The 12,679-nt window shown below is 43.3% G+C and overlaps 1 protein-coding gene across 1 annotated transcript; it reads left to right on the top strand.

Annotated features, from left to right (window-relative positions):
- Positions 1-1,001: 1,001 nt before the first annotated feature.
- On the top strand, positions 1,002-11,288 carry LOC145391826 (oxytocin receptor-like). The gene is made up of 5 exons (XM_080266313.1): positions 1,002-1,199; positions 4,768-5,728; positions 5,804-6,016; positions 10,004-10,268; positions 11,267-11,288. Exons 1-5 carry the CDS (start codon positions 1,002-1,004, stop codon positions 11,286-11,288), a joined length of 1,659 nt encoding a protein of 552 aa, XP_080122439.1.
- The last annotated feature ends 1,391 nt before the right edge of the window (positions 11,289-12,679 follow it).

The raw sequence follows: 12,679 nt of genomic DNA, 5'->3' as shown, positions 1-12,679 counted from the left end.
TGCCCAGTTCCCTTAGGTGAAAATAAGTCAGCAATAGTCTGGAAACTTCAGCTTAGTTATCCCCCCCTCGATCATTCTTTAATCTGTGTTAGCTTTGAGTTAGCTTACACCTTCAGTACTTTGTGACATCTTAGCTTTGATCCTCCTCTGCTGGCTTAGCTTTTCTCCTTCACCACGATAGCGTATATTATGGTCACGGAGTTTTAGCTTCGTCACGATACGTTTACCTTATTGTGTGGCATATTAGCTTAAAGGCAGCTAAAACACTAAATTCGAAAAGCTAGAACACTGAACTGTGAAAGCTAAAACAATGAAATGAGATGGCTAAACCACAGAACTGAGATATCAAGAAAAACGTAATTAAGAGATGGATAGGTAGGAAGATAGGTAGATAGATAGATAGATAGACAAATAGAGAGAGAGAGAGAGAGAGAGAGAGAGAGAGAGAGAGAGAGAGAGAGATCCGATTGATACCCTTTTAGGGGGTATTGAAAAACCTTGACAAGTGCCAAAAGCCTTCTCACTCACTCTGTCTCTGTATGTCTGTCTGTCTGTCTGTCTGTCTGTCTGTCTGTCTTTCTCTCTCTCTCTCTCTCTCTCTCTCTCTCTCTCTCTCATAACTCTGCATTGCAGATATCTGACTCAGATTTGGCAAGGGTCCCAGGAGAGGCGAAAATTCTTAAGCATAAAATTGGTTCATTGTTCCAGGTCATCTTTCCATTGATCATGTTTGCGCCTTGCTGCAGTAGTTCCAGGGGTCCTATGGGAATTGTGTGTGTGTGTGTGTGTGTGTGTGTGTGTGTGTGTGTGTGTGTGTGTGTGTGTGTGTGTGTGTGTGTGTGTGTGTGTGTGTGTGTGTGTTGTCATTGCTTTTACCTCTATACCATTAATAACAGCAAGTTAGTTTGATATGATGATGTTGACTATGATGATTATCTTAACTCTCACCACACCTAGACGCAGAGTACTTAAATATCATTGAGAAAAATATTATTGTTGCTATGACCCCAAACCCATCGTGGCCTGAACCCAGTGGACTGCAGGTTGAAGTTGCCATTCTCAGGCAGTCCACCATCTCCATTTCGAAAGACAGAGAAGAATATGTCGTTTTAAATCCAGGCTTATTTAGTTGTGAATTCAGTGGACTGCAGGAAATCCGCGACTTTGATCACTCCCAGATATACTTGATTGAAGTTATGGTGAAGGACTGTTTATGTTGTGACAGTGTGGTGGCTGAAGTGAATAAGTGCGTTGTGGTGTGTTGGCCTGCACCACAGTGTGGGTAAAGTGGACTGTTTGTGAGTTGTATTTTGTGTTGGTTCTGTAGCAGGGAAAGAGGGTGGTGGTCGCATCGCGGTGGAGCCATCTGTTTATAGCAGTGTCACCGTGGGAAGGCGTCCCTTTCCACCAGGAGAATGCTAACGTGCTACAATTATGTAAACAGAAACAGGCAAGGAGAAGGTGGCAGGGAGACTCCTACTGTAAAGCCACAAGTATATTGTCCAATATAGCCAGCAAGCAGTGAATGAACGGAATAGAGAGGGAGACACGTTCAATATCAGGACCGGCTCGCTGTACAATTGGTCGTATTTTAGTGGTGACGGTGACCCTGGTGGAGTGGGTATTGCACTCAGCTCAGCAGGTGTGGCCTGAGCCGGTATAGGGTTCGTTTTCTGAGTGGTTTTAGAGGGTTAGTTTTGCGTAAGCCTTATCTCCATGTCTTCTTAGGCTTGCTTTTTTCACTCTGTCTTCAACAGTTATCATCTACATCAACAACAGCAAGAGTAATAACTTCATCGTCGTCATCATCATCATCATCATCATCATCATCATCATCATCATCATCATTATTATTATTATTATTATTATTATCATTATTATTATTATTATTATTGTTATTATTGTCATCATTGTTAACATCATCATCCTTTGCAGGCCACGTTTCATGGCCACACATCAAGTTTCTCACACAGGTCGCGTTAGCTTTCCCCTTTGTATTTAGAATCCCTTTTTTGTCATGAAAGGTAGAAGGTCCCTGAACTTCTTACTGCCACGTCTGATTCTGCCATTGGAATTCCTGTTAGCCTCCAACTCTCTCATTGTCGGGAAAATTCTACTAATCTAGAAATTAGAGTTGCAAATGTTATTCATGACCTGAGAGTGTTAATTTCCTTTTATAAATATCGTTGACCCTTAGTTATGAGGTGAGAATGAGTCTTCTTGGTTACTAGTTAGATCTACTTTCCTAGACTACACTTGGCTACCAAACCGAACTGAAAGGTGTTTTGGATGTTGGTCAGATGGTTACGTGATTTTCGGTGGGTCTTAGTTATGAGGCACGAATGAATCTTCTTGGTTACTAGTCAGAACCACCTCCGGGTATCAAACCGAGCTGAAAGATGTTACGGTTCTATGTCATTTGAAAACAAACTGACCATAGTAAAGGTAAGAGCTAGAGCACCTGGTAAACCTACGAGTACAAGAATCCATTACTGCCTCTAGTTGTGTAAGAGAGACTTGGTGAAGGAAGGAAAGGGAGAAAAGGGGGAAGGATGAGGGGGATGAGGGAGAGAAAGGGGTAGCGGAGGAGGGAATAGTGAGGAGGTGTGAGGGTAAGGGGAGAGGGAGAAAGGGGACAAGGGATGAGGGTGAAGGAAGGGGGGAGGCGGAGGAGTGGGAGGGGGGAGGGGGTCGTTGTATGGGAAGGTCAAGGGGAATGGTGACAAAGGAGTTGATGTGATGGAAAGGCAAGATGGAGGGGAGGAAAGAATGAGGGGGAGTGGGAGAGAGGAGGAAGGAAAGGGTAAGAGGAAGGAAATGGTAAAAGGGATGAGAGGGAAAGAAGGGAAGGGGAAAAAGAATGTGTGTGTGTGTGTGTGTGTGTGTGTGTGTGTGTGTGTGTGTGTGTGTGTGTGTGTATGTGTGTGTGTGACAGTGTCAGAGTGTCCGTGGGCATTGTGTGTAGATGTCCCATAGAACTGTCTCCGTAGGTTTGTAAGACCACTCATAAGAAGCTACTGGGCATATTGTTTGAGGCAGGTGGCTGAGAGAGAGAGAGAGAGAGAGAGAGAGAGAGAGAGAGAGAGAGAGGGGGAGAGGGGGAGAGAGAGAGAGAGTAGTATGCCTGTACTTTGATGCCTCTCGTAGTACTCCCACTAAACCATTGTACTAAACCACTGATTACAAGTTCTACTGTAATGCTGTACCTGACTTCTTTTCATCCGAGGGAACTGGTCCACTCCCACATCTTGAATACTAAGTCGTGGTTGCGTGGAATTCGATGAGCTCTAGTAATGGGGTACGAATGAATCTCTTTGGTTACTAGTCAAATCACCCCTCCAATCTGAATACATTTTATCAGGTGAAAATAATTTGAGTAGAGCTATCCATACAGTGGGAGGGTTTTTTGGTTTTAATATTTACATACTCAGGCCTCTCTCTCTCTCTCTCTCTCTCTCTCTCTCTCTCTCAGCTGAAAAAAATCCTCAGGCATTATAAAAACTACATAAACAAAATAATAATAAAACACTAAAGTTGTTTCCGTGCAAGAGAGGGTAAAATTCAACGAGGTATTTAAGCGAGACAGAAGCGAGTGGTGTGCAGGGGATTGGGCTTTGAAATTCTGGCCTCAAATGCAGCGTTTTCAAATTCGGTTGGAATATAACAGTTTTCGCCTAAAAGCGTTTATAGGCACGATAGGGTTTATGTACAGGCTGGGCTATTTGTAACACTATTCTTCCACTTCGCTGGGTGATTTTTGGTGTTACGGGGCAGGCTTGTTCAGCGTTATTAATGTCTGTCCTGCATCATTTATTTATTTCTTATTCCTACTGCCACACCCACGCCCATATCAACAGACTGACCCGTCCTCACAGTGCATAATATATCACCAAGCGAGTTCCTAGTGAAGCGCTGTTTACGGGCCTCATTGTATTTGTTGTTGCTTAACCTCGGTCTATCTGGCCGAGCAGACGCGTCGACCACAGATAAGCAACTGCTTGTGTGGGACCGTCTCACAGGTACAGTACAATACAAACCTTTCACAGTGCAGGGATCCGGTGTCCCCTTGTGACAGATAGCGATCGTCTATAATCTGGTAGAAATTATACAAGCTGAGGAGAGTTTTTATCATTTCTATTTCAAGCCCTCAGTATTGGCAACACCAGTTATCTCTACAGGTGACCATACAGTATTATTTTGCTAAAACGTTGCGCGTATGGGACCAAGTTAGTTTATCTGGTAACTGGCGGACGATTCTAGGTCACTATTCCATGCTATAAAATTCTGACCTATACATACTGACTTACACATAGTTGTCTAGGTATATGGTTTCGTTTCAGTTTAAAAAACTTGTGGAGGTACTGCTACTCTGACCTTATATATATACGGTATATATATTTTTTTAATTATTTGAGGAGTAAATTATAACAGAAGATCTGAAATGGTTGATGATGATTATAGTTATTCTTTGTTCCATAACGATGGTAATGATAATGACAATGATGATAGTTATTTTCTGCTCTATAATTATGGTAATTATAATTGTTCTTTCTCTCTACGTGTCAACAAGTGGGTTGGTGGAGGGTTAGTGCCTCTCCCCGTAAAACAAATAACTCAGAGTCAAATGGCCACCCCTTGCGGGATTGTGGCGTCTGGCAATAGATAGATAGATAGATAGATAATTATTCTTTGCACCATAATGATGATGACGATGCTGATGATGATGATGATGTTGATGTTGATGTTGATAGTTATTTTCTTTTGCAGGTGGTTTGGGTGATGGCGTGGCCGGAGGATTCGTGGCCAGACCCCAACACCACGGAGCCCTGGACGGACGCAGGGTGGACGGGAAACCTGTCGGAGGGATGGCCAGACAGGGACACCAATGCGTCTGAGAGTGTCGATAGCTCTGGGGGTGGGGGCAGTAGGGATCCCGCGTTGGTGGTGTGGGAGATCGTGACCTTGGTGACTATATTCCTGTTAACGGTGGCTGGAAATCTCGTAGTTCTGTTACTCTTATTAGGCAGACGCAAGAAACTTACTAGAATGTGCTATTTTATCCTTAGTCTCTGTGTATCCGATCTAGTTACGGCTTTCCTGAACGTTCTACCGCAGATCATGTGGGAGATAACTTATAGATTCCGCGGGGGGAGTATCCTCTGCAAAGCTGTGAAGTTCGGACAGCTACTTGGCCCCTACCTGAACTCCTATCTGCTGGTCATGACAGCACTAGATAGATACCAGGTCATCTGTCACCCTCTATCCTCGTGTGCGTGGACTCCTCGCAGGTCCAAAAACATGATCTACCTGGCGTGGGTGATGGCGCTGGGGTCATGCACGCCTCAGGTCTTCGTCTTCAGCTATCAGGATGTTGGTGGAGGGGCCTGGGACTGTTGGGCATCGTTTATCCCACCGTGGGGTCCCAGGGCATACGTGACCTGGTATGCTCTCTCTGTTTTCATCCTGCCCTTGTGCATCCTCGTCGTTACCTATTCCTGCATATGCCGTACTCTCTGGGCCAACTTCCGTCTACAACAGAATGATGAGAGACGTCCAAGGTCCCCATATAGAAATTCGCAAAGGCCTGGGCTATTAGTTCGCCTGCGACACAGAAGTAATAGGCCAACAGGAGCGCAAGTCTCCACCTGCCTACATGCTCCTATGCCTGAGGACACGGCAACCCCTCTTCTCCTTACCCCCATGCCTGTTGGATCAGATACTGGAGTGAGTGGAGGGGGTATCCGAGGGGGCAATGAAGGAAGGAGTGGGATGTGGAGAGGGAATGAGACTCGGAGTGGGGTAGGGGCAAGGGAGGGGGGAAGGTGCTTCAGGGAGGGGCTAAGGGCGGCCAAACCAAGGGCACATTCCACCCGCAGCATCAGTCGGGCCAAAATAAAGACGGTGAAGCTGACGGTGACGGTGATCTTCTGTTATATTAGCTGCTCGGCGCCCTTCATATCCGTCCAGCTATGGCATGTCTGGGACCCCCATGCCACCTCCTCGCCCTTCTATAACGGTGAGATTGAGAGATAGTGAGATAGCTGGATAGACAGCGTGATAGATAGATAGATAGATAGATAGATAGATAGACAGATAGGACAAAGACAGATGCATTAGCCTTATTCAGCTTTTTCAGTAATCAGAATTTCCATACCAATGCACCTCACTTCACAATTTCTGTGTCGAATTCTGAGAGAGAAAGATAGGTAGATAGATAGATAGATAGATAGATAGAGAGAGAGATAGAGAGAGAGAGAGAGAGAGAGAGAGAGAGAGAGAGAGAGAGAGAGAGAGAGTAGTGATTATACAGTAGAGTAAGCCTATTATTTCAGTCATCACAATCTCCACTTGTCCTAATTGCACGATCGTGATGCTGAATACTGATAGAGAGACAGGGGAAGGCAGACAGACAGACGGACAGAAAGACAGAAAGACGGATCGACGAAAATACAAAGAAATAGACAGAAAAACAAAGACGGACAGAGAAAGGATAGAGTAACAGAGCGACCAAATGACAGGCAAAATGACAAAGAAAAAGAAGGGGCGGACAGGGAGAAAAACAAACAGAAAATGAAGACAGACAGACAGACATAGAGACAGACACAGATTTAATGGACCGGGAAACAGGTATTGCAAGATTTTTTTATTTACAAAGTCCTTTGACACCTTCACAAGAGAGACAGAAAAGTGGAGCGTGGAGACAGACAGCTCGACAGACAGACAAAGACACAGAAAGATTAAAGGGAATGACAGACATAGAAAAAGAAGAGAATGACAGACAGAGGAAAAGAGAGATGAGAATGACAGACAGACAGAAGCGTACGAAGATGACAGGGAATAATAAACAGAAAGACAAAGAGACAGGAGGGTAAAAGAAAACGACAAAGGCAGGAAAAGATGAGAGAGGACAGGCAGACAAAAGACACAGAAAGATATGAGAGAGAGAGAGAGAGAGAGAGAGAGAGAGAGAGAGAGAGAGAGAGAGGAGCAGACAGACAGGAAGACAGACAGACAAAGACAAGCTGACATATAAATTTTTTCATCATTAAAACATTTCTGACGGATTTCCTTGTATTTACGGTTGATATGATGAATTCTGAATTCTGAGAGAGAGAGAGAGAGAGAGAGAGAGAGGGAGAGAGAGAGAGAGAGAGAGATAGAGAGAGAGAGAGAGAATATTTCCATACCATCTCCTGATATTTGACACACAAGCTCTCTCTCATTTTTGTGAAGCTTCATTAAATTTCTGCTGTGACAAAGTACGATGCATCTCATAATATTACTCTGATATTACCCTCTATAATATTACTGTGAACTTAGTCATTTATTTTGCTGTTATAGTACTCTGTCTTTCTCGTTTTTTCGCGGTTTTGTTAGGGTCTGCTCCTCCCCCTCTTGTCTTCTCTTCTTCGCCCCCCCCTCTCTCTCTCTCTCTCTCTCTCACACACACACACACACACACACACACACACACACCACCCACACAACACACTTTCATTTCCTATTCTGGTCACTATGTGCTACGAAAAGACTGACGGAAATTGCCTGTCGGTACAATTTCCCTTTACACCAGCTGGTATGAGCACAGGTTTGAATCCCAGCACCTTAACACCAGCTGGTATGAGCACAGGTTTGAATCCCAGCACCTTAACACCAGCTGGTATGGGCACAGGTTCGAATCCCAGCACTTTAACACCAGCTGGTATGGGCACAGGTTCGAATCCCCGAGAGGTGGCTGTCGATTTTTGGATTTTAACACCACTTCAGAACATATTGTATTTTTCCGCTATATTAATGCTAAATAATTAAAGGAGTAAATTAAGAAATAATTAACCAATATATAAATGACGAATAAGAGCATAAAATAAGTGAATAAATACGTACATGCATATATACATACAAAATACATACATACATACAACGTTCATAAATACATACATTGATGATATAAAAATAAATGAATAGATAAGAACGAGGTAAATATATAAGTAAAAATAAGTAAATAAATATGTCGCGTTCCTTTAATCAACATCTTCATCTTGGCCAACAGACATCTCATCAAAGCCGTCCCTCAGGTCTCCCCCCCCCCCTCTCTCTCTCTCTCTCTCTCTCTCTCTCTCTTCCCACTCCCACTCCCTCCTCATATTTTGGCATTCTTTTCTGTTATGGGGAACCGATGTGTGCGTGAGAGAGAGAGAGAGAGAGAGAGAGAGAGAGAGAGAGGGAGGGGGGAGGAAAAGAGTGGTAAGTAGGTTAGAGGGAGAAAGAGGGCTGGAGAGGACGCGGAATTAGGATGAGATGCAAGGAGAGAGAGAGAGAGAGAGAGAGAGAGAGGGGAGGGGGGAGGGGGAGAAAAAAGTATGAGGAGAGGGAGAACTAGAGCGAGTGCTAAAGCGTTTCTAATTCGTACATCATGCCACTTCCTTTCGTATCTTCAGATTTCATTAGACTTGGGGTAGATGAAGGCAGGAGAAGGGTGAGCGAATATTTGTGGGATTTTCTTACATCTTGTGATAGCTGTAATAGGGTGGTGTGAGGTTGTAATAGGTGTTGGTATTGTGTGTGTGTGTGTGTGTGTGTGTGTGTGTGTGTGTGTGAGAGAGAGAGAGAGAGAGAGAGAGAGAACTAGAAACCAGAAACCGAGCAGAACAAGAAAATGAAATCGAGGCTGCAACCCTAAACACGAACGAGAGAAATCGCGAGAAAAAACGAGTCGGCGAATGTAAACAGACCCAGCGAGAGAGTGCGGGAATCGACGAGAAAAAACGAGACACTCAAAACAATTTCCACCAATTCGAGGTCAGTTAACATCAAAATTCATTGCCAAATTCTATAGCCATTACAAAAAAACGAAAATGCAAGTCCATGGTCACTAAAAGGCGAAAATATTGTGGTTAAAGTTTAATATCTCTTTGGGTTTTGGGATTTAGGAGAGAAACATTACAGGGTCCATTGACTGTAACATATGAGAGAGAGAGAGAGAGAGAGAGAGAGAGAGAGAGAGAGAGAGAGAGAGAGAGAGAGAGAGAGAGAGGTGGAAATGGAGAGGAAGACTGAGGAGGTAGAGGGGAGAACGAGGTAGAGTGAGAAGGGAGAAAGGCGGAGGCGTGTGAGAGGGAGGGTGTGAGGGTTAGAGAGGGAATAGAGAAAGGAGGGATGAGGGGAGAAATGAGAGAGGTGGAGGAGGAGAGGGAGAGTGATAGAAGGGGTAAAGGGAGAGAAAGAGGGAAAGGGAAAGGGAAGAAGGAGGCAGGGAGATAGGGAAAGGGAGGGGGAGAGGGAGAGAAAGAAGGAGAGGGGAGAGGAAGGGATATAGAGTATAGGATTTAAGGCTGGCTTTATTGTATCTGTGTTTATTGGCCCGTGGTGTGCTGTCGCGTGGTATAGGTATAATAGTGGTGTGGTGTGGTGTGTGGTTTGATGTGGTGTGGTGCGGTGTGGTGTGGTATACATTCTGGAATGTGTGGTGTGATTTGGTGTTGTAGATGTGGTGTGGTGTGGTAAAATTTGGTGTAGTAATAGTGATGTGGTATGCTGTGGGATGGTGGTATGGTATTGTGGGATGGTGGTATGATATGATATATATGATTATGTATGTTATGATATGATGTTGAATAATAATATATAATTTAGAACTTAAAGGAGAATAGAAGCATAGACAAGTGTACTTCAGTCGAATAATATTTTACCTTATAATGGATGAAAATATCCGAACATACTTTAATTATTATTATCCTTTGTTAATGATGCTTGTCTTCTGCTCAATACTTTCCTCCTCTCTCGTTAACCCCTACAGTATGGTGACGTCACAAATTAATATTTTTAAACAGATTTTCGAATATTCTTTCATGCTAATTGTCACCATCATCATCAGTACTCGTAGCAGCAGCAGTAGCAAGTTGCCTCTATTTTCTCCTTCCTTCTATTTCACTCCTCTTCTACCTCCTTATCCTTTTCATCATCATCATCATCAACTTCCCTAAACAGTTTCTCTCGCCTACAGGAGCGGCCTTCACCATCCTCACCCTTCTGTCATCTCTAAACAGCGTCGTAAACCCATGGATCTTCCTCGCCTTCAACGAGAACTTAACCCACGTCCTTCGGAGCCTTTGCACCTGCAGGATGACCCTCCGACGGGGCTCCTTTTACAGAGGGAACCAAAGGGCACACCACCACAACGCCACCTTCAGGAGTTCCGACAGCAACAAGAATTTTCGGCTGACTGTCTTCACCACGACCGAAGCGGATTCACCAGCTCAGAACCCGCAGTGTGAAACTTCGATCTCTCCTGGACAGACTCACTCTCCCCAGCTCTCTCACCGTCTCTCTCCCTCTCTCTCTCCCTCGCAGGCTCTTTCTCCTTCGCTCACAACCTCCCAGGCTCTGTCTCCGGCTCTCTCTCCCACCCAAGCTCTCTCTCACTCGCTCACTCCCTCACAGATTACCTCTAATAGGACTTCTCCCATTCTCACTCATAGACACCCATCTGCCTCCTCTTCCTTTTTTAATGGGAATGGGTGTTAGAGAGAGAGAGAGAGAGAGAGAGAGAGAGACGGGCAAAAGTTGGAGGGGAGAAATATGAAAGCGAGAGGTGATAAAGAAGTTGAGAGAGGAAGGAGAGATAGAGAAGGGAGGTAAAAGAAATAAAGAAGAGATAAAGAGGGGATAAAAAAAACAGATAAAACTGATATGAAAAGAAGGTTAAGGCGAGAGGAAGAGCAAAGAGGATGAAATGAATGAACGTGAGGTAGGTAGGTAGGTAGGTAGAGAGAGAGAGAGAGAGAGAGAGAGTCTGTCCCCATTTCCCCCTCCTCATTCCAATTTTTACCCATTTTCTTCACTATTCAGCAAAATTACTCTCGACCCCACCTCAAGTCACGTACAGGGCTGAAATGTGCTTGAAGGTTTTGACTAGTCTATCTATCTGTCTATCTGTCTATCTATCTATCTATTTGTCTGTCAGAATTTTTGTCATTTTGCACCTGTCGATATCCATTCATCCATCCTTCCTTCTATCGTGTTATCTCACTCTGTATATCTAATTCTGTCTCTTATCTGTATATGCCTGTCTATCTGTCTATCTTTCTATCTATCTGTCTATCTATCTATCTATAGCTAGACGCCAAGCTGTCTTTCCTCCATTTAATATCTTCGACGCGTTTTATATCACTTAGCACCTCTTCTGTAGCGATTTATTTTGAGTAACAATTTAGTATTCGCTTTTTGTTATTTATTTGCTCTAGTGCTTTTTTATTGACACATCTAGTTGGAGCGCCTCGACCCACTAAACCACCAGACATTCAGTTTGAGTTTTACATATTTATTTCCTCTTGCATGCTTCTTTTTAATACCTTGTGGGCTAGATCTAGAACACTTGATTAGATGAAGAAGAGAAGGAGGTGGAGGAGGAGGAGGAGGAAGAAGAAGAAGAAGGGGAAGAAGAAGAGGAGGAGGACGAGGAGGAACAAGAGGAAGAAAATAAAATCGAGAGGGCGAACACTGAAGCAAAAAAATACACCCACATTCACCAACAGTTTAAAACCTTTCGTAAGATCTTCGTAATATTTTCGTAAGATGGTTTGCCTTCAGGGTAAAAAAACTCTCTTAAAAAATGGTTAGAATGTTTTTGAGTGCCCCTGTATCTCTCTCTCTCTCTCTCTCTCTCTCTCTCTCTCTCTCTCTCTCACTCCTTCCCACCGTCTATGTATTTTTCTTTCTTTCTTTTTCTCAATGTCTCTTGCTTTTCCTTTTTCTGGCTCTCTCTGTTTGATTGGTTCTTTCCCTGCCACTTTCTTCAGTTTTTCTATCTTTATTTCTCTCTGTGCATTGTTATATTTTTGACTTCTGCCTTTTCCTGTCTGTCTGTCTGTCTCTACTTCTGTCTTTTCCTTTTTCTCTGTCTGTCTGTCTGTCTCTCTCATATTCCACTTCAACACAATTCCCCCATGCATTGTTACCGATATCATCTTATTTTCCATTATTAAAAAGCACAAAAAATTAATTTATACAGTTTACAGAGAGAAAGAGAGAGAGAGAGAGAGAGAGAGAGAGAGGGAGAGAGTTAAATAGATTTAGAAAAGGTATGAAGGAGACTATGAGGTAGAATAAGGGTTCTGGGAGATTGAATGGTGAGCGAATGTATGTGTGACCCATTTAATCTTGCATGCTGTTGATGGGTTTGATTCTGTTATTTTCTTGCTCTCTAGACGATACCTCACCCCATGCTTGGATGGGAGAAGAGGTTTGGATGATGATGAAGATGATGATAATGATGATGTTGATGGGTGAGAAAGGAAGCGTGATGATGATGATGATGATCAGGATGATCATGGTGATGATGATGATAATGATGATGTTATCCATTGAGTTAATGTGATGATGACGATAATGATAATGATGATAATAATAATGATGTCGAGTGAGAGGCAGGCTAATAATAAGGATGATGATAATGATGATGATGATGATAATGGTTATGATGATGATGATGATGAAGAAAATGATGATGATGATGAGCAGTAAGCCTCTCTGCACCTACTAGATGGCAATTGATAGCTATATAAATGTACATAATACATATAATTATAAATGTACATATATATAAATTGCCTGAGTCTTTCTGAATGTATATAGAAAGTGTTATATATAGAAAACTGTTGAATGTGTCTCTCTCCGGGAT

The sequence above is a fragment of the Coenobita brevimanus genome, chromosome 20 (genome assembly GCF_032717465.1).
Source record: "Coenobita brevimanus isolate Jiangsu-jjx chromosome 20, ASM3271746v2, whole genome shotgun sequence".
Lineage (NCBI taxonomy): Eukaryota > Metazoa > Arthropoda > Malacostraca > Decapoda > Coenobitidae > Coenobita > Coenobita brevimanus.
This window is presented reverse-complemented; position numbering and strand designations above follow the sequence as displayed.